A 22,048-nucleotide genomic window follows, 5' to 3' on the forward strand; every position below is an offset into this window, starting at 1 on the left:
AAATAAGTGTTCATTTAGTATTGTTGTAATTGTCATTATTACAAATAAACTTTTTAAAAATCGTCCGATTTAATCGGTATCGGCTTTTTTGGTCCTCCAATCTGTATCGGTGTCAAAATCATAATCGGTCGACCTTACCGGCTTTGGCACGCATCCTGAACCTTTTATTGTGGTCCGACGTCATCAAACTTGTCCTTATAATTATGAAAAAGCATAAACAAAATGGCAGTCTGCATGCAGCAACCTGTTTCAAACAGAAACTCTACCTGTAAAAATATGTGCATTAAAAAAAAAAAATTCTGGACAACATTTTGGTTTGTTAGCTTGCTATCTAGCTGACTAGCCAGCTCCATATAATTACCAGAACAACTTTTTATTCCCCATAAAAGGAAAATCATGTATTGCAAGCTGCTAACTTACTGTTGTGAATGGGAAGAAACGAAAGCAGTGTATTCTGTCCTAACAGAGGAATTTAGAACTTGATTAATAGATGCGTTAAAGGAGTTAATGGAACGCAGACCAGATTGACGCATATTCAATATCTGATCTTACAAAGTGGATATTCATAAATTTCGTCATGATTGATCTATTGTAACAGGCCCACAGTGTGGTTACTTAGATTTATTTGGCTGTTTTCACTGCATAACATGTAGAAGTTGTCCCTTTTCATTTTTAGGAGTGATTGCTAAATGCTAACTCATACGTTTGGTTAGCATTCAGAAATCGGATGTGGTAGTCAGTTGTTTTTAGCTGTAATCAGTTGATTGGTAATGATGACATGAACATGTTGGGGTTGACATCCAAACAAGCATTATACTCTTATTTTTAACTCAACATAGTGTGAAATACACTTAAACAATAGCCTGAATGTGGGCTAATTTTGCTGGGAGGCTATGAGGAGCCTCAGGATCTTTCCCTCACACCCCTTTTCCTGACGCATTTCCATGGCAATTCCATTGTTTTGGTCGAGTTCAATGAACCTCTTTGAATGTTTCTTGCTCATTTGCCGCTAAGCAATCGCTAAATAAAAGGAGAATGTCGACGAGAGGTAAAAATGGGTCTGTTTGAAAGGGGATCATATGTTTTTACAAGCAATATGCTGTGAATCCTGTGAAAAGTATCATAACGCTGGGAAAGCACCTCTTTCTGACAGAGAGGGGGCTCCCTTTGAGTCGCTGGACCTTCCGGAAATAGTTTATTTTAGAGATCAGCCGGGTGAGGGGGATCTTTATTCCTGTCTGACAGTTCTCATAGAGACAGTAACGGGCGATCTGCCCTTCAGATGATGAACTCGGGCACATTCCTCAGATTCCTCAATTGTAATGTTGCCCTCCCCCACCCTTTCTGAATAGAACTTTCAATTTGTTCAAGTTTTTATCTCGGGAGGTTTTACTTGTCAGACTCTGACCCGACATGACACCTGTTAGAGAAAAGCAAAATAGTCCTTATGAGTTGACCTTTTTTTCTCTCCTGTTTAATGCAGAAGCACACGGCCATCTTCTCCCCTGCAGCTCATGCTTTTTTCTTTGCTTACATTAACGAGGTTTGGATATCCCCTTTGGTCAGTGAGGACTAGCCTACATGGTGTGTAAGCACACACACAAGTACAAATCTACTTCAGAAGTGCTTTAGTTTCCTTTTTAGAAATGAATAATAATTTGATGTGAATAAATTTGCCCTCTAGGTTACTAGATCCTACTGTGATCATATTAGCAAGGTGTAAACTGAATTGGATTGTGCCCTGAAGTAAATTGATTGCAGTGAGTTGATGCCATGGTTGTTGCTGTATCCGATCCCCATGTATGTCAGTGTATTGGTTCAGCCCGTGGGAGTGTTGAGTTAAATCAGATGTTCTACATATCTCCCGAGCAGATGGAGAAAATCGTGTACAAGGGGGGAGAAAGTTGTCATGCCCACACGTTAAAACTCAAAGCGGTCATTGTTCATCTCCCACGTAAAGAATGTGATGAGGTCATGGGAGGAAATCTAATTGGACCATGGTGTGGCTTGTGGCCTTCCCCTGGACATTAACACACACCCTTCAACAACCCGTAATCCCCCTCCCATCCACCAGATATTCCCTGCTACTCACCCTCAGGCTGTGCCTCTACTGGGTGTAGAGGCCCAAATCCCACAGGCAGGTCATCCCAGCAAAAAATGAGAACACACCTTAAAAGTAGCATTTTAGAGGGAGAAGTTTCTAAATGACACCTCGATGACATCAACCCAGAGATTTCTTGATAATATATGTATTTTAAATGGCTGATTTAGCTGTTTTTCCCTTGAATGTAAATGGAGCGAAACAATTTTTAGGGCTCTGATATTAGGGCTTAGGGCAATTTTTAGGGCTTAGGGCAATTTTTAGGGCTCTGATATTAGGGCTTAGGGCAATTTTAAGGGCTCTGATATTAGGGCTTAGGGCAATTTTTAGGGCTTAGGGCAATTTTTAGGGCTCTGATATTAGGGCTTAGGGCAATTTTTAGGGCTTAGGGCAATTTTTAGGGCTCTGATATTAGGGCTTAGGGCAATTTTTAGGGCTCTGATATTAGGGCTTAGGGCAATTTTTAGGGCTCTGATATTAGGGCTTAGGGCAATTTTTAGGGCTTAGGGCAATTTTTAGGGCTCTGATATTAGGGCTTAGGGCAATTTTTAGGGCTCTGATATTAGGGCTTAGGGCAATTTTTAGGGCTCTATTAGGGCTTAGGGCAATTTTTAGGGCTCTGATATTTGGGCTTAGGGAAATTTTTAGGGCTCTGATATTAGGGCTTGGGGATCTTCAATGCAGGGCAATTTTTAGGGCTCTGATATTTCTATTCATTTGGCTGAACTAATGATGTTTTTTTCTAATGATTTTCTGAAATAATTAGGCCTTTCATAAGCTGATGGCTTGAATAACATTTCATTTGAGAATTCAGATTTTTGTTCGTCACATGATTCATAAGCAACTGGTGTAGAATAACAATGAAATACTTACTTACGGGCCCTTCCCAACAATGCAGAGAGAAAAAAAGAAATGGAAAACTAATAAGAGGAGTAAGTACACAATGAGTAATGATATCTTCGCTATATACACAGGGTACGAATACCAAGTCGATGTGCAGGGTTATGAGGTAATTGAGGTAGATATGTACATATACAGTGCCTTCGGAAAGTATTCAGACCCCTTTTCTACATTTTGTTACATTACAGCCTCAAATTCAAAAATGTATTAAATTGTTTTTTTCCCCTCATCAATCTACACACAATACCCCATGACTGATGAAAATAAAATAAAAAGTTGTACTTTTTTGATCATTTATAAAACATGTAAAAGTGGTCGCATTTACATATGTATTCAGACCCTTTACTCAGTACTTTGTTGAAGCACCTTTGGCAGCAATTACAGCATCACGTCTTCTTGGGTATGCCGCTACAAGCTTGGCACACCTGTATTGGGGAGTTTCTCCCATTCTTCTCTGCAGATCCTCTCTAGCTCTGTCAGGTTGGATGGGGAGCGTCGCTGCACAGCTTTTTTTCAGGTCTCTCCAGAGATGTTCGATCGGGTGCAAGTCTGGGCTCTGGCTAGGCCACTCAAGGACATTCAGAGACTTGTCCTGAAGCCACTCCTGCGTTGTCTTGACTGTGTGCGTAGCGTCATTGTCCTGTTGGAAGGTTAACCTTTGCCCCAGTCTGAGGTCTTAACATGCTCCAGAGCGCTCTTCATCAAAGATCTCTGTATTTTGCTCCGTTCATCTTTCCCTCGATCCTGACTAGTCTCCCAGTCCCTGCCGCTGAAGAACATCACCACAGCATGATACTACCACCACTTGTGCTTCACTGTAGGGATGGTATTGGCCAAAGAGTTTAATCATTGTTTCATCAGACCAGAGAATCTTTTTTTCTCATGGTCTGAGAGTCTTTAGGTGCCTTTTGGCAAACTCCAAGCAGCATGTTGTGCCTTTTACTGAGTGGCTTCTGTCTGGCCACTCTAACATTGAGGCCTGATTGGTGGAGTGCTGCAGCGATGTTTGTTCCTCTGGAAGGTTCTCCCATCTCCACAGAGGAACTCTGGAGCTCTGTCAGAGTGACCATTGGGTTCTTGGTCACCTCCCTCACCAAGGCCCTTCTCCCCGATTGCTCAGTTTAGCCTGGCTGCCAGGTCTAGGAAAAGTCTTGGTGGTTCCACACATCTTCCATTTAAGAATGATGGAGGCCACTGTGTTCTTGGGGATCTTCAATGCAGAACAGAACAGAATAGATCATAAACAGTACGGGTCAATGCCGTCCAGGTAGCTATTGGTTAACTATTTAACAAATTATGGCTTGGGGGTAGAAGCTGTTCGGGGTCCTGTTGGTTCCATACTTTGTGCATCGGTACCGCTTGCCGTGCGGTAGCAGAGAGAACAGTCTGACTTGGGAGGCTGGAGCCTTTGACCATTTTTAGGTCCTTCCTCTGGCACCAGGGATACATTGTGCCATACGCACTACCCTCTGTAGCGCCTTGCAGTCAGGTGCCAAGCAGTTGCCATACCAAGCGGGTATGCAGCCAGTCAAGATGCTCTCAATGGTGCAGCTGTAGAACTTTTGGAGGATCTGAAGGCCCATGAGTCTTTTCAGCCTCAGAGATTGAATAAGAGATTCTGAATAGGTTATCTTATTCAATAAGAGATTGTCTGCAGAGATTTAATAAGGGATTTGGTGTGACTGAGACTTTTCTCCCAGGAAGGTGCTCCAACTTTCAGCACCATTTTCACTTACAGCCTTGCTCTCGTTGCTTCAGGCTGAGTGTGTTAGCAATCAGCTTTGTTTTTTGATGCCTTTGTGGGATGTCAATGAAACCTTATCCCAAACCCAATCACTAATCATCAGTTTTATCACCTCATCTCTGACAACTGAGAGGTGTGCTGAAAGACCCTAAATCAAATGGCCAACAGCGAAGCATACCACCTTGGTTTAACCCAAGAATGTCTACAATAATACTGTACATTCAAAGGAATTTGACATCAAAAGAACTAGCCTTCAATGGGTGGGAAGCCACCATATCATGTCCACTTTTAAATAACTAGCCCATAACCACATACACTATTTGCATCCCCCCCTTACGCTGCTGCCACTCTGTTTTATTATTTATGCATAGTCACTAACTCTACCTACATGTACATATTACCTCAATTAACCGGTGCCCCCGCACATTGACTATGTACTGGTATATAGCCTCGCTATTGTTATTTTACTGCTGCTCTTTAATCATTTTTTACTTTCGTTGGTTACTTTTCTATTTTTTTTCTTAACCAACAATGCAGTTTAAAGAATAATAAGTCTTAATGGCTTGTAAGTAAGCACACCTGTTGTATTCGGTGCATGTGACAAATAACATTTTGATTTGGTTACTCATTTTCTATAATACATTTGTCATTAATGCATACTTTAGTTTCGCAAGCCAATCCTAACTATTGTTAGTGCAATGACTGGAAGTCTATAGTAACAACTAACATGTTCATCTGACTCTAGGGAAGTAGATAAAGGGCTTCATTGCCAAAATAAACTGTTGTCAAACATTTTAGGTAAAGTAATGAGGGGAACTGGCAGAAACCACCTGGCACTGAAAATGTTGGAAAGAGTCTTCCAACGGCCACGGAACATCAAGTACAACATGTTCTGCATGTTGAATTAATAGCAGTGTGTGGGCTTCTTCCTCTTGACTGTAATGTTCTTAAGGAAAGATCTCTTCTGTGTTAAAATGGAATTAATGAGATTGTCTTCGGGAAAAGGTACCATCTGTTTTTCATATGATTTTCACGGCTTATGAGTATAGAAATTGGCTATGCGATTAACAGATTATTAACTTTTCAAAGACGCCTCTGCTGACCCCCTGGAATGTCCCCCTTGGTAGTCATCTGCAGAAAGGTCCCAGATCTGTTTGTTAAAAAACTGGTCTTGTGAGGTTTGTCTGCTTACACGTCCAAGCTTGCAGTGATAAAACACCACTTGTGTCCTAATGACATGTTAGAGACCATAGGAAACATCAGTGTGGCTTGTCAGAATCTTTGGCAATGTAAATGCAGATTTCACATTTCCTCAAACCAGTCTAATGCATCTTTGAGTGTCGGATATATTTGCGGAATGTGCATATAATTACATGATTCACGGAATATTACATTTGACTTTTTCTTTACAGTATGTTATAAAGTCCTTGTTTAGTTCTGGCCATTCATGCTTCAACAATTGTAAGCCAGGCACAAATTCTCAGATTGAATCAATGCTTGATTTGTTGAACATGCATGTCTTTTTCTTCAGAACTTTTGAATTGCTGATCAAAGACAATCCTCTTTTTAGAACAGTCATGAGCTTTCATTCACATTTTAACAAACAATATGTCTCCATACACAGCCCCTTTTCCCCCTAACTTACTTGTCTCTGTTCTCCCTCTCGAGTCGTTCTCTTGTCAGCCCACCCCTTTACTGGCCTAGCGGAAGCACATTCCAGCAGAGAGGAAGAGACTAAGCGAAAGGTTTTACTCAGCCCATAATCTGTCCACGAAATTGAGCCCGCGAAGTGAGGATATTTTGCATGTAGGTCAATGATTGTCGAATTTTGTTAACACTTTTTTCTATTGCTACATGAGGCTCATTTGATCAAATAGAATTTCCGTAATGGTTAAGTTTTGTTTTTACGAATGCACTGATCTAAGCAGACGCACGTAGCATTTCGACAACTTTGAAAAAGACTACTATCGGCGTTGTGCCTGTTGTCAGAGATAGATGGAGGACTCATCATGGGTATAACCTGTTTTAGCATGGACATTGCCATTGAGGTCTTCCACTATTTTAAAGTAGTCAACTGGATAGAGATTTCCTATGAGTTGGGAGCGGTCAGCCAATGAAAAATAAGAATTGACTCCTTTTAAATGGAGATGGCCTAAATGACACTGTCAGATGATATAAGGGCAAAGATAGAGAAGACTCATCTTTTTATCTCTGGCCTGTTGTTCACACACACGTATCTGCCCTCTCATTAGCTAAAATGGTCCAATCTGATCTCGCCTCCTTCCGCCTGCTTTTCATCTTTGAGGACATGTATTTATGTTGTTAGAGCAGTCACTTGATTGTCTTGTCAATATAAAAGATCATTGATTCCAGACAGTTCACTCTCCACCTCCCCTCCCCCAACCACCACATCACAGCCTCACTCTACTACAACATGCTTGAGGAGGGGGCAGGTGAACACATGGTTAAAGTCCCCTCCCTTAGTTATTGGCTGTCACTCACAGGAGTTTATTCTCATTTAAAACATTACTGCGTTTGGAGCTCTAAAATATATTTCACCGGGTCTGTATCTTACAATGGTAGTGTTAAGTCGGTTTTAACCCATACCAATTTATTGCGTATTAGGCTGTAGCATAACTATAGCCTGACAGATATCGGTTGATAGATATTATCAGACAGTATTAGCCTTATACAGAAACATTTGTATCAGTCTTTATTCCACCGATATTCTATACATAGAATTAACAAATACTTGTGCTCCTTTGCGGTATTAGGGTGCTCTACGAGCTGCTTATTGAACATCCTTCAGCCTGTAAGTCATGACGTGAGAGTCAGTGGTCGTAGTGGTTTGATGGTGAGTAGCTTGCCACAGCCGTTGTTGAATAAGTAAATAATCAAAATTACACTTTACGAAGCAAGCAGTCCTATCCTCATCACATGCCCACTTGGTTAACGTTAGCTGGCTAGCTAACCAGCAATGTAGTAAGGCTGCAGGGCCCCCTCGGGAGGCCCTTGGGCTAAGGCACTGTTGCAGTGCCTTAGAGATGTCACTACAGACCCGTGTTTGATCCCGGGCTGTGTTGCAGCCTGCCGCGACCAGGAGACCCATGAGGCTGCGCACAATTAGCCCAGCGTCGTCCGGGTTAGGGGAGGGTTTGGCCGGCCGGGATGTCCTTGTCCCATCGCACTCTAGCGACTCCTTTGGCGCGCCGGTCACATGCACGCTGACATCCGTCGACAGCTGTACGGTGTTTCCTCTGACACATTGGTGCGGCTGGCTTCCGGGTTAACCTCACTGGCCAACATCCAGTGACAATGCAGAACGCTCAAATAAATTACTATAAAAATTTTACTTTCATGTAATCACACATGCAATACACCAAATTAAAACTACACTTGTTGTGAATCCAGCCAACGTGTCAGAAATCAAAAAGGCTTTACGGCAAAAGCAAACAATGCTAGCACCCCAGCAAACAGACAATCATATTTCAACCCTTCAGGCGTGACACAAAACGCAGAAATAAAGATATAATTCATGCCTTACCTTTGACGAGCTCCTTCTGTTGGCACTCCAATATGTCCCATAAACATCACAAATGGTCCTTTTTGTTTGATTAATTCTGTCGATATATATCCAAAATGTCAATTTATTTGGCACGTTTGATCCAGAAAAACACTGGTTCCAACTCGCGCAACATGACTACAAAATTTCTCATAAGTTACCTGTAAGCTTTGTCCAAACATTTCAAACTACTTTCCTAATACAACTTTAGTTTTTTTTAACGTAAATAATCGATCAAATTTAAGACGGGACTGTGTTCAATACCGGAGGAAAACAAAGTGGAGCGTGCTTTTCAGGTCACGCGCCTCTATCAAACAGTACACTTCCCTCGAGCCTCGTTCTGAACAGTGCTACTTTTTCATTTCTCAAAGGAAAAACCTCCACCAATTTCTAAAGACTGTTGACGTCCAGTGGAAGCGATAGAAACTGCAAGCAAGGCCCTTAGAAATCTGGATTCCCAATGAAAGTCCATTGAAAAAAAAAATCTGAAATGTTTTGTCCTCTGGGTTTCGCCTGCCAAATATGTTCTGTTATACTCACAGACAAGATTCAAACAATTTTAGAAACTTCAGTGTTTTCTATCCAAATCTACTAATAATATGCATATCTTTGCTTCTGGGCCTGAGTAGCAGGCAGTTTACTTTGAACGCGCTTTTCATCCGGACGTGAAAATACTGCCCCCTGTCCCAAATAAGTTAAGCGAGCAGTGTGTCTTGGCTGGGTTGTGTTTCAGAGAATGCATGGCTTGCGACCTTCGCCTCTCCAGATCCCATACGGGAGTTGCAGCGATGGGACAAGACTTTATCTACCAATTGTGTATCACAAAATTGGGGAGAATAAGGGGTAAAAAAGTACTAAATAAATAGAGTAATTAAGTGGCTAGCTAGCAAGCAATCTCAAATCATCAAATCAAATTTTATTTCTCACGTGCTCTGAATACGCTCTGAATACGCTGAACCTTACAGTGAAATGCTTACTTACAGGCTCTAACCAATAGTGCAACAATAGGTAGGTAAAGAAATAAAATGACAGTAAAAAGACAGGCTATATACAGTAGCGAAGCTATAAAAGTAGCGAGGCTACATACAGACACCGGTTAGTTAGGCTGATTTTAGGTAGTATGTACATGTAGATATGGTTAAAGTGACAATGAATATATGATGAACAGAGAGTAGCAGTAGCATAAAAGAGGGGTTGGGGTTGGGGGGGTGGGGCACGCAATGCAAATAGTCCGGGTAGCCATTTGATTACCTGTTCAGGAGTCTGGCTTGGGGGTAAAAACTGTTGAAGCCTTTTTGTCCAAGACTTGGCACTCTGGTACCGCTTGCCATGCGGTAGTAGAGAGAACAGTCTATGACTAGGGTAGCTGGAGTCTTTGACAATATTTAGGGCCTTCCTCTGACACCGCCTGGTGTAGAGGTCCTGGATGGCAGGCAGCTTAGCCCCAGTGATGTACTGGGCCGTACGCACTACCCTCTAGTGCCTTGCGGTCAGATTGCCGTACCAGGCAGTGATGCAACCAGTCAGGATGCTCTCGATGTTGCAGCTGTCATACCTTTTTGAGGATCTCAGGACCCATGCGAAATCTTTTTAGTTTCCTGGGGGGGAATAGGCTTTGTCGTGCCCTCTTCACGACTGTCTTGGTGTGTTTGGACCATTATAGTTTGTTGTTGATGTGGACACCAAGGAACTTAACTCTCAACCTGCTCCACTACAGCCCCGTCGATAAGAATGGGTGTGTGCTCGGTCCTCCTTTTCCTGTAGTCCACAATAATATCCTTAGTTTTGGTTACATTGAGGGATAGGTTGTTATTCTGGCACCACCCGGCCAGGTCTCTGACTTCCTCCCAAAAGGCTGCCTCGTCGTTGTCGGTGATCAGGCCCACCACTCTTGTGTCGTCTTAATGATGTTGTTAGAGTCGTGCCTGGCCATGCAGTCGTGGGTGAACAGGGAGTACAGGAGGGGACTAAGCACGCACCCCTGGGGCGCTCCAGTGTTGAGGATCAGTGTGGCAGATGTGTTGCTACCTACCCTCACCACCTGGGGGGCGGCCCGTCAGGAAGTCCAGGATCCAGTTTTAGAGGGAGGTGTTTAGTCCCAGCATCCTTAGCTTAGTGATGCGCTTTGAGGGTACTATAGTGTTGAATGCTGAGCTGTAGTCAATGAATAGCATTCTCACATAGGTGTTGCTTTTGTCCAGGTGGGAAAGGGCAGTGTGGAGTGCAATAGAGATTGCATAATATGTGTGAACACTGGCCTGGCGCCAAAGTCAAGACTCCTTAATACAAAAATAACACTGTTACTATCTGGAACTATTATTTTAGTGAATTAATTTATTTAGTTGACGCAGATCTATCATTCAGACTATGTGCTTCATTCATGAGATAAGATTGTTAGCTAGTTACCTAGCTAAATTAGAACGTGTGACTAAACCAGTGTGGCAAGTATTTTCCTGTATTAACATTTTCAGTCATCAGTGCATGCCGTTTGCAGTTGAAATGTATAGCCAATACATTTTGTATTGAATAACAGTGTAATTTACATTATGGTGTCAGTAAGAAAACTTTGTCTTAATGAACAGCTTGCGCTTGCTTGTCATAACAACAGACAATACATCATTGGGATTCCTTGTTATCACATAGAGGAATTTATAACGCCTCAAACAGCAGACTGTCGACCAATTGTCTTCACGTTGTCATGCTGCGTCACGCGGTTGCTAAGCTAATTGTCACTCAATCCCTTCTCGAAGTCAGGGTATCAGTCAAGAAACCTGCCCTTTTTCCTCAAAAGTACCTGAGGTCAAGGTTCCAAAACTATCTGATATTACAGAAAATAAGTTGTTTGTAATGTAGTACATCTTGTTGACCAAATTCATGCTAATGTTTGGTTTTTTAGCTAGTGTCCAATTGACTCCCATACACTCATTGAAGGATAGCTTTCCTTGTCCCAGAATCTCCCAGAATGCGCCGCGTTGTCCATTGAAGATGCATGGGAAACATACACAATGGGCTTTAATGCGGTTCAAATGGAGTTTCCCCATCTCCTCCAAAGAATCTCTGAAAAAGCTCTCATTGTAGGTTGCCATAAAGTGTTTCTTTACACAAAGTGGTGACATTATGAACAGCATATTACAGGATTTCACTGCAGTTTGAGCTTGTGAAATGTGCCGTTTCAGATTTACTTTGAGACAGGTTAATTCATTCAGCCCTTCTTGTTTATTAGTGTGCTGGTGGTGCTTCAGCACAAACTTCTGCATTCTTATCCACTGCCATAGCTGGGCAAATCTTTTAAGATGCACCAAAGAAGGTAAACTGTGTGTTTTTGTATTAACTTTTGTATTTATAGAGGATATAGTTGCTTTTTGGTGGTTATGTAAACCACAACTAAAATGTTCTTTAAATAATTTACATTTTTATATTTAGTTATGAAATCATAATGTAGAGTACCTGTTAATCCTTTGGAGCACAATTTGTGAAGAAAAGTGTTGTTCATTCTACCTCTAAAAACATATATCTGCAGATGCGATGAGAACTTGTTCTCAACTAGCCTACCTGGTTAAATAAAGGTGAAATAAATCTAATATATCATTATCGTTGACTTTTGCCTCCCTAGAATCGGTATTTGACCCAAACATCCCATATTGGTCGGGCTTTTAGCATAACAGTTCTTGGGATTTCTTTAAGCTAATTATTGTGTAAAGTTATAGCTCTTCTGATGCTGATCGTGTGGAAGAAGTTTTGTTTAATGTACATCTGACAACTTCCCCACCCTAGCCTACTGTTACTAATGTGTAAAATGACAAGATACCTTCCACTGTAAACCAACTTAGTCTTTATCTTACGTCTTTTGAATACTTTTTTATACTTCTAGGAGAACACAAGGGGTTCTCTCAGCCAGACTTTGTTTGCGCTCTCAACTGTAAATAATTTTGCTTATCAATTAACCAATTGTTTTGTAAGGAAAGCCGGAATTCCTCATGGCTTCATGCTGTAGACCAGTGGTTCCCAAACGTTTTATAGTCCCGTACCCCTTAAAACATTCAACCTCCAGCTGCATACCCCCTCCAGCACCAGGGTCAGCGCACTCTCAAATGTTGTTTTTTGCCAACATTGTAAGCCTGACACACACACACACTATACATTTTTAAACATGAGTGTGAGTTTTTGTCACATCTCGGGTCATGGGAAGTAAACAAAGAGCTCTTATAGGACCAGGGCACAAATAATAATGATCAATAATTTTGCTCTTTTATTTAGCCATCTTACATATAAAACCTTTTGTTCATTAAAAATTGTGAATAACTCACCACAAGTTAATGAGAAGGGTGTGCTTGAAAGAATGCACATACCTCTGTAATGTTGTATTGGAGAGAATCTGTCTTAAATAATTTTCCACACAGTCTGTGCCTGTATTTAGTTTTCATGCTCGTAAGGGCCGAGAATCCACTCTCACATAGGTGCATGGTTGCAAAGGGTATCTGTGACTTAACAGCGCGATTTGCCAAGGCAATAAACTCTGAGCACAGCCCAATCCAGAGATCTGGCAGTGGCTTCTTTTTTAATTCCATTTTCACACAACCGCTTGTTGCAATTTCGATGAGGCTCTCTGGTTCAGATATCTGTAAGTGGACTGGAGGCATGGCATGAAAGGGATAACGAATCCAGTTGTTTGTCGTACCTGCGTAATTACCAGCGTAATTGCGCTCCCAACTCATTCGGGTGCTTTCCTGTATCACATTTGACATTGTCAGTAAGCTTGAGTTTAGTTGCACACAAAAACATCATACAATGATGGAAAGACCAGTGTGTTGTCCTTGTTAATGCAGACAACTTCTTAATCATAGCCTCAATTTTGTACCGCACACTGAATATAGTTGCGGAGAGTCCCTGTAATCCTAGATTGAGATCATTCAGGCGAGATAAAACATCACCCAGATAAGCCAGTCGTGTGAGAATCTCGTCATTATGCAATCGGTAAAACAAGTGAAAATGATGGTCAGTAAAGAACTTTAAGCTTGTCTCTCAATTTAAAAAAAGAAACTTGTCAATACTTTGCCACTTGATAACCAGCACACTTCTGTATGTTGTAAAAGCGTTACATGGTCACTGCCCATATCATTGCATAATGCAGAAAATACACGAGTTCAGGGGCCTTGCTTTAACAAAGTTAACCATTTTCACTGTAGAGTCCAAAACGTCTTTCAAGCTGTCAGGCATTCCCTTGGCAGCAAGAGCCTCTCGGTGGATGCTGCAGTGTACCCAAGTGGCGTGCAAGCAGTTGCTCCAGACGTGTGGTACCACTCCACTATGTCTCCCTGTCAAGGCTTTTGCTCTATCAGTACAGATACCAACACATCTTGACCACCAACGTCCATTTGATGTCACAAAGCTGTCCAGTACTTTAAAAGTATCCTCTCCTGTTGTCCTGGTTTCCAGTGGTTTGCAGAAGAGGATGTCTTCCTTAATTGACCCCCCATAAACATAACGGACATATACCAGGAGGTCTGCCAGGCCCGCCACGTCTGTTGACTCATCCAACTGTAACGCATATATTTCACTGGCTTATGCGATTGTTTCAGAACATCTGATGCATTGTGAAACAGTGTTGTTTGATGAAGGCATTGTCTGTATTAGAGGTCGACCGATTAATCGGAATGGCCGATTTTAATTAGGGCCGATTTCAACTTTTCATAACAATCAGAAATCGGTATTTTTGGGCGCCGATTTCCGATGTTATTTTTTTATACCTTTTTATTTAACTAGGCAAGTCAGTTAAGAACACATGCTTATTTTCAATGACTGCCTAGGAACGGTGGGTTAACTGCCTTGTTCAGGGGTTCCAATCTTGCAACCGCACAGTTAACTAGTCCAACGCTCTAAGTATTGCACTCCTCAAGTAATCTGCCGGTTACGCGAATGCAGTAGAAGCCAAGGTAAATTGCTAGCTAGCATTAAACTTATCTTTAGAAAAAACAATCAACCATAATCACTAGTTATAACTACTAATCCAGTTTAGCAGGCAATATTAACCAGGTGAAATTGTGTAATTTCTCTTGCAAAATTGCATGCAGAGTCAGGGTATATGCAACAGTTTGGGCTGCCTGGTTCATTGCGAACTAATTTGCCAGAATTTTACATAATTATGACATGCATTGAAGGTTGTGCAATGTAACAAGAATATTTAGACTTAGGGATGCCACCCGTTAGATAAAATACCGAATGGTTCCGTTTTTCACTGAAATAATAAATGTTTTGTTTTTCGAAATGGTAGTTTCCGGATTCGATCATATTAATGACCAAATAATCGTATTTCTGTGTGTTATTATGTTATAATTAAGTCTAATTTGATAGAGCAGTATGACTGAGCAGCAGCAGGCCCGTAATCATTCATTCAGACAGCACTATCGTGCGTTTTGCCAGCAGCTCTTCGCAAGCATAGCGCTGTTTATGACTTCAAGCCTACCAGCCTAATGGCTGGTGAAACCAATGTGAAATGGCTAGCTAGTTAGCTGGGTGTGCGCTAATATTGATTCAAACGTCACTCGCTGTAAGATTTGGTGTAGTTATTCCCCTTGCGCTGCAAGGGCTGCGGCTTTTGTGGAGCGATGAGTAACGATGCTTTGAGTGTGGCTGTTGTCGATGTGTTCCTGGTTCGAGCCCAGGTAAGGGCGAGGAGGGGGACGGAAGCTATACTGTTACACTGGCAATACTATAGTGCCTATAAGAACATCCAATAGTCAAAGGTATATGAAATACAAATGGTATAGAGAGAAATAATCCTATAAATACTATATTAACTACAACCTAAAACCTCTTACCTTGGAATATTGAAGTCTCATGTTAAAAATAACCAACTTTCATATGTTCTCATGTTCTGAGCAAGGAACTTAAACGTTAGCTTTTTTACATTGCACATATTTTTACATGGCACATATTACTTTCTTCTCCAACACTTTGTTTTTGCATTATTTAATCCAAATTGAACATGTTTCATTATTTACTTGAGGCTAAATTGATTTTATTTATGTTTTATATGAAGTTAAAATAAGTGTTAATTCAGTATTGTTGTAATTGTCATTATTACAAATAAAAAATATATTTAAAAAATTGGCCGATTTTTTTAATCGGTATCGGCTTTTTTGGTCCTCCCATAATCTGTATCGGCGTTGAAAAATCATAATCGGTCAACCTCTAGTCTGTATAGTTTTTTTGGGGTCCTTTTCCCCCAGCATTGTCCCAGCCACATCCGCGGCATCAGGAAGAATTAAGTAGTCCACGATAGAATCCGGCTTGCCTGTCCTAGCCACTCGGTAGCTCACCATATAAGACGCTTTAGTTAATGGTATCTGTTGCTTTTACACATGTCTTACTACTCAAAAGTCATCTTTATTCCTGCTCCAAAAACTCCCGTGGCTTATTTTTCTAATTGTCATGTTTCGCTTCTAAATGTCTGTGCAAAAAGTGATGGTTTCCTGCAAGAGAGTAAAGGTTAATGTGATTGGATGTTAATTATTTGACTAGGCTACCTGTATTTGACATTGTGTTGTTATTTTGCTGAACACTAGATGGTTTGTTATTTTTGGCAGTGAAACGAGGCTAATCAGGCAAGGAAAAAAAACTCTCCCAAATGTATAGCCCCGTTAGAAAATATGAAAGTGCTGTTTGAAAATGTGAAGGGAAAAAAATGTCAAAGAATCACATATTTATTTGGCGTACCCCAGTTCGGGAATACCTGCTCTATGCTATAGTTCTTTTGTCACATAAACTAAAATTAGGCAAACTATTAGAATTTTAGCAATAGTTATAGTAGAGCGATTTCTGGGTAGTGCATCTTTAAAGTGCATCAGCTCAATCATAAAAGCGATCATTGCATTAGACTACAGTTTTAGTGAAGACTGAAATGTTAGCTATTCCTGCCCTCTATTAATGTTTGTTACTGCAGGCCTACATCACTGAAATGATGCATTTATAGGGCATAGCTGGCTTTGTGGTTATTACTTTGTACAGTTTTAGCTAATCAGTGAAAGAATGCACCTAGGGCTTGAAAGCTAAAAGTTGGCCTACAGTGACAATCACAGTGTACTGTAAAACTAATTTTGGTTGAATGTACTAAGAACAAACCTTGGCCACCCAAGACTCTTAATTGGTCCCACACACCAGTAAGATTTGTAAAATGTTTGCTTGCAGAGAGTACTTAGCGCCTGTGAACAATGTCAACAGACTTTGTTAAAATACTCCATTCCAGTAGCATTGCATTCTTACGTTTAGTTTGGCGATGCGAGTCCCTGTGTATTTTGCTTTGTAGGTATCCAATGTTGGATAACTAGCTACCTGTGCTAGTGTTGCTATTGTTGTAAAAAAGCTGTTGTTTATTCTAGACAGATGACCACAGCTAGATAACTAGCTAGCAAGATGACGAAGAAACTATTAAATTCACTCTACATAATCCCATACTGCCAGTGGCTGCCCATAGCCAATTATTTAGCTGGCTAGATAACCTTAGCTAAACCTTTAGAATGTAATTCGCTAATTTTTTTCCTCTTTGTTGTCACTCCTGTCGGTTTTCCCACTTGGAGGTTTGTGCTCTCTGACTCAAAGTCAAGTTGTCGGCCACTGAGGAGCATTGCAATTTTACAAGTAGCAATGGCAGATTCGTCGGTACCAGTTCAGTACGCAGCTCGTGCATCTTTTGTTCTAGCAAGAGAAGAAACGGCCTCCTACTGTGATAAGTACCTATTGGCAGACAGATTCTCTTAATGATTTAAACCTCAGCTGCCAAAGAGTAACCATGTCCTTGTTCAAGGCTAAACCATAATTTCCATTGCCCTTTCCTCGTTATCTTCAGAACTTGCCTTGCCTGTGAACTAGACTACTAGTCTAGTGACTGCCTGACCACCTGTATTCACTGTTGAGGCTTCCTTTGTCTCCACTGAGTGGCTCTTCCATGTTGGGTTGACGAGAGGCCCTTTTGTTTGCCTCTGCTTGCCACTTCCTTGCTGTGCCAACAGATGCTGTTTGTCTTGTTTACGAGGATGTGGGGGTGGTTTTAGAAATTAGATGTCAATGACAGTCTGTTCCCAGTGCGATTTTCCCCGATGCTCGAGCACTCTTAAGTTTGCTTGTTCACAGAATGTCACATTCAGATGCTTTGGTGTCATGCCTGTGCATCATAATGGAAGTGGCTAGTGGAAAGAGTGAGCAAATTGGTTGTAAAAGGTCAGACAAATGGTTAAGCTTAAAGTTCTTTGTCTATGACATGTTATGGAAATGTCAACCAGTCAAGTATGCCTGTGTCTCGTTGCACTTGTGTGTGATTTTAGTTTTTTTCCATGTTTTAATTAGCAACTTTCTCAGTGTTAAGCTAAACTTTTTTTCTACTTAAATAGATTTGAGGAGAAATTTAACACAATCAAATTGGTATAAGCGCAAATAAACATCATTGTATTACTTCCAGCTTTTTTTCATTTGCAAAGATTTCTCTAGATGTTAAAGCAGACCTGTTGAAATCCACGCCTCGTTTAGTGACTCACAGGCCAGTTGAGGTAGAATTTGTACAAGTCTTATGTTTGAATAGGAGACTCCCTGGGCCAAAGCAGGCACTCCAGAACATTTATAGAATACTCAACTATTCACTTTAATCTCAATGTAAACGCATGAATTCATGATAAAACCAGCTAACACCCTACAGATATAGATGTTGCTTTCAGATTAACCTTCATCTATAAAGCTTGCTGACTTAAAAGACAAAGGAAACTATCTTTTGTTATTTATTTCATTAGTCTATTGTCGGTGTAGTCCCAAAATGTTTAGCACGTCAGCAGTTTAAGATTTAACTTTAAGATATAATATCCCTTTTAAAATACAGAAACGCAGCCAACCAAATGCATCAAAAGGCTGTATTTTGAAAGTTGCAGATCTTGAAAACTTGATTGCTGACATGTCAAACATTTCCGGACTATATCAACAATGGGCTAATGAAACAAATACCAAAATATCATTTTGGGGTGGAATTTTCCTTTAACAGAGGTCCCTCAAAAGTCAAAGTTCATTGTCATGGTCACTGCAACAACATACACAATCACTCACTGGAGAGGAAATGAACTGATTCATTTAAATCCTCTATCTTTCCAAGCCCTTCTGTAGTTGAGACATCTATATGTTTCAGTAAGTTACATGGCTTCACCTATATTTGCACACGCCACAATGGTCCCTGTATAGATGTTTTATTTTCTTTGCAGATCTGTTTAGAGAGCACATTTTTTGTTAAACAAACAATTGTACCCCCTGTCGCCATGTTGAAAGATCATTTCATTTCTTTACACAAAATAAATGACGTCTCCCCATACCATTTCTCCTAGCGCATATAGTCTGGTGTTCATCCCCCTTCAAGTCCTAGCCTGCCCAGACATGCCAAATAGGTTTTGAAAAGACCCTCTAGTATTACTGGAGGACACTGGAGAGCTTTAGAAATCCTTTTTTTTTTGTCTTGGTTTAAACAGACAATGCATCTGGAAAAGGCTTGTTGTAAAGCAGTCTTTAGTGACTGATTAGCTTTTTGGGGTCATTGAGCAACAGCTTAATATTTATCCATGTGTTGTGCAAGAGATTTTTTGTTTTCTCTTTATTAACTGCGTAGTTGGAACAGTTATGGTCGCTTGTATTGTTCACCGTGAACTATGCGCTCATCTTTTGGCTAAAGTATCAAAATTCTCATGTTTCTTTTCTGTTCTTCAGGCAAGGCTTTCGACATCACTTACGTGCGACTCAAGTTCCACACCAGCCGCCCAGAGAGCTTCGCCATCTACAAGCGCACAAGTGAGGATGGACCATGGACGCCTTACCAGTACTACAGTGGCTCCTGTGAGAAGACCTACCAGAAGACCAACAGGGGCTTCATCCGCACCGGACAGGACGAACAACAGGCACTGTGCACAGACGAGTTCAGCGACATCTCACCCCTGACTGGAGGAAACGTCGCCTTCTCCACCCTTGAAGGCCGGCCCAGTGCTTACAACTTTGACAACAGCCCAGTTCTTCAGGTAAAGAACAACATCTGCTGTTTTATAGCATTCTAGAGACCTTGACATAGGAACATTGTGTGATGCTTTTGTTCCAGCTATGATCCCAGACTTGTGTGTCCCTGGGTGGCTGTTTTATTTAGCTTTATTTTTCCAAGGTTGTCTGCAGGCACAGAGTATGTAGTGCATCATATATAGGTAGTGTTGAGGCAATCAATGATGTGGACAGAGTAATGATAAGTTAGCCCCTATACTTGAGATATTTTGGCCTGGACATTTGCTGTTGGCAGGTGTGCCCAATGGAAGGGAGTAGCACACTAGTCCAGTTAGGAAAGTGTGAGAGCCTGACCAGTGCCAAGTGCTGCAAACTGTTGCTAGGTGACGCCCCCAGATTTCCCACTACAGTACTGATTGAGTTTGGCTCTTAGAGGCACAGCTGGAGATGTTTGTTGCGCATTGCTTTTAGTAAGTGAGAATTTGTGTGTGTGCTTTCAGACAAAGCACAATGATACTACTAGCCTGTAGGGCTGGAGAATTGCCAGGGACCTCACAATACAATATTGCAGTTTGATGTTTGAAACATATTGCTCATAGTGCTGAAAACATGTTGGCTCACGTAAAAGAAAAAAAGATGGAGAACAATCAATTGGATAAAAAAATGTGTTTGAGTTTTTGCACAGGTACAGCCGACTAGCGCTAGCTAATGCTACCTAGCAAAAACAACAAAACGCTAAAACGTTTTCTTTTTTTAAATCAAAATGTTGATATTGTCAAAAATAATATTACAATATGTAACTATCTGTTTGTTTTCCTCCCATCACTACTAACCTAGATCCGATTTTTAACCCAAATGACTAACATTTATAGACTAACCGTTTATAGCCTTAACCTACTACTTACTTACTATATTAATGTAAGAAAGTTGTCTTTATATATATGTATTTTTTATATATATATATATATATATATATATATATATATATATATATATATATATATATATATATATATATATATATATATATATATATATATATATATATATATATATATATATATATATAAAGGGTTTATCTTGATGAGTGCTTTGTTAATTAAAAGTAGTCCGCTGATGCCTGGTAATTTCAGATACATTTTAAGGTTATGATTCTTGTTTTTACAAAAACTAGTCAGCTCATGACTCATGGTACGTATTTATCTGCTATTGGTTGTTCATGCTTTTTTGCGCCTGTGTAGAATGCCCTGGCTTTCAAATGTAATGCTCTATCTCTAGCAAATGAACAAATTTAGCTCTGGCGCCATATACTTCCCAATTGGACTTTCTCATGTGACATATAGCTATATATACCAAAGCCCAAGACTCTTTTTGGAATGGATACCTTTGAGGTGCCATGGGGCTACGTTGCAGGGATAGTTGTATTTGTTAAGTGGAGTCTATGTAATATTTGAATGATTGTTTAAGATTCCTAAGGATATGGAATATTTTTCGTACAACAACAATCTACCAAAACATTTTAATATTGGGCTAACTCTGTACACAGAAAATATAGCCTTCAGGTAAGATAATGAACAGGAAGAAAACGTAACATAATTCATCCAGCTATACAGTGCATTTGGAGAGTATTTAGACAGCTTGACTTGTTCCACATTTTGTTACTTTAACAGCCTTATTCTAAAATGTATTAAGTAGTCTACACACAATACCCCATAATGACAAAGCAAGCACAGGTTTTTAGACAATTTAGCAAATGTATAAAAAATAGTGATTACAGCCTTGAGTCTTATTGGGTATGACGCTACAAGCTTGGCCTGTATTTTGGGGAGTTTCTCCCATTCTTCTCTGCAGATCCTCTCATGCTCTGTCAGGTTGGATGGGGAGCGTCACTGCACGACTATTTTCAAGCCCGGTCTTTGGCTGGGCCACTCAAGGGCATGTGTTATCTTGGCTGTGTGCATAGGGTCGTGTCCTGTTGAAAGGTGAACCTTCGCTCCAGTCTGAGGTACTGAGCACTCGGGAGCGGGTTTTCAAAAAGGATCTCGCTATACTTTGCTCCGTTCATTTGATGTTATTTTAATGGGGAAAAACTGTGCCTTTATTTTAAAAAACAAGGACATTTTGAAGTGACCCAAAACATTTGAACGATGGTGTGTAAGCGGATGGCGCGATAGTGCCAGAGAAGTCAAAGGGGTAGATGAGCAGAGCCTTTGGCCCCGTGCCTGAGACAGACGGAACTTGCTCTGACTCATGGCTGCCCTATGGATGTGTCAGACTGTTCTAGTAGAGTTAGGCTATAAGTGGCAAAACATTGGAGCTGTTGTCAGCAAAAACTCAAGCCTGATATATGTTTTGAGTTAGTCTACTGGTAGTAGTTAGGCTACAACTAATTCTGCAGAATGTTTGTTGGCAAATAATTTTGCCTGAGCAAGCGATATGATGCACACACTGGACTTGGCTGCATTTACAACTCCTGTTCAAAAATAATTAAAACATTGTATTAAAATGTTGAACGTAAAACAGGCTATTTAAACCTGCATGTGTGGAAAAGAACAGAATCTTAATGTTACTCTTCCGTTGTTTACTCCAGATTTGCCGTCCTCTGCTGTAATTCTAAACAAGCAAACAAAAGGCTTCTATCTTCTCATTCCAGAACCAGTCGGATTCCATGAGAATGTCTGAGGTTTGGTTTAGATTAGTGTGGCTGTATTTATTTTTCTTCTAAATG

General features: G+C 40.6%; 1 protein-coding gene across 1 annotated transcript in view; it reads left to right on the forward strand.

Annotated features, from left to right (window-relative positions):
- The window catches only part of lamc1 (laminin, gamma 1), an 80,216-nt gene that overhangs the window by 29,716 nt on the left and 28,452 nt on the right, over positions 1-22,048 (forward strand). The window contains exon 2 of the mRNA XM_021589534.3: positions 19,042-19,346. Within this exon, the coding sequence (XP_021445209.3) occupies positions 19,042-19,346 (305 nt within the window). The remainder of the gene's footprint in view (positions 1-19,041; positions 19,347-22,048) is intronic.

Source organism: Oncorhynchus mykiss, chromosome 28 (genome assembly GCF_057628025.1).
Source record: "Oncorhynchus mykiss isolate SJ-2025 chromosome 28, ASM5762802v1, whole genome shotgun sequence".
NCBI classification, from domain to species: domain Eukaryota; kingdom Metazoa; phylum Chordata; class Actinopteri; order Salmoniformes; family Salmonidae; genus Oncorhynchus; species Oncorhynchus mykiss.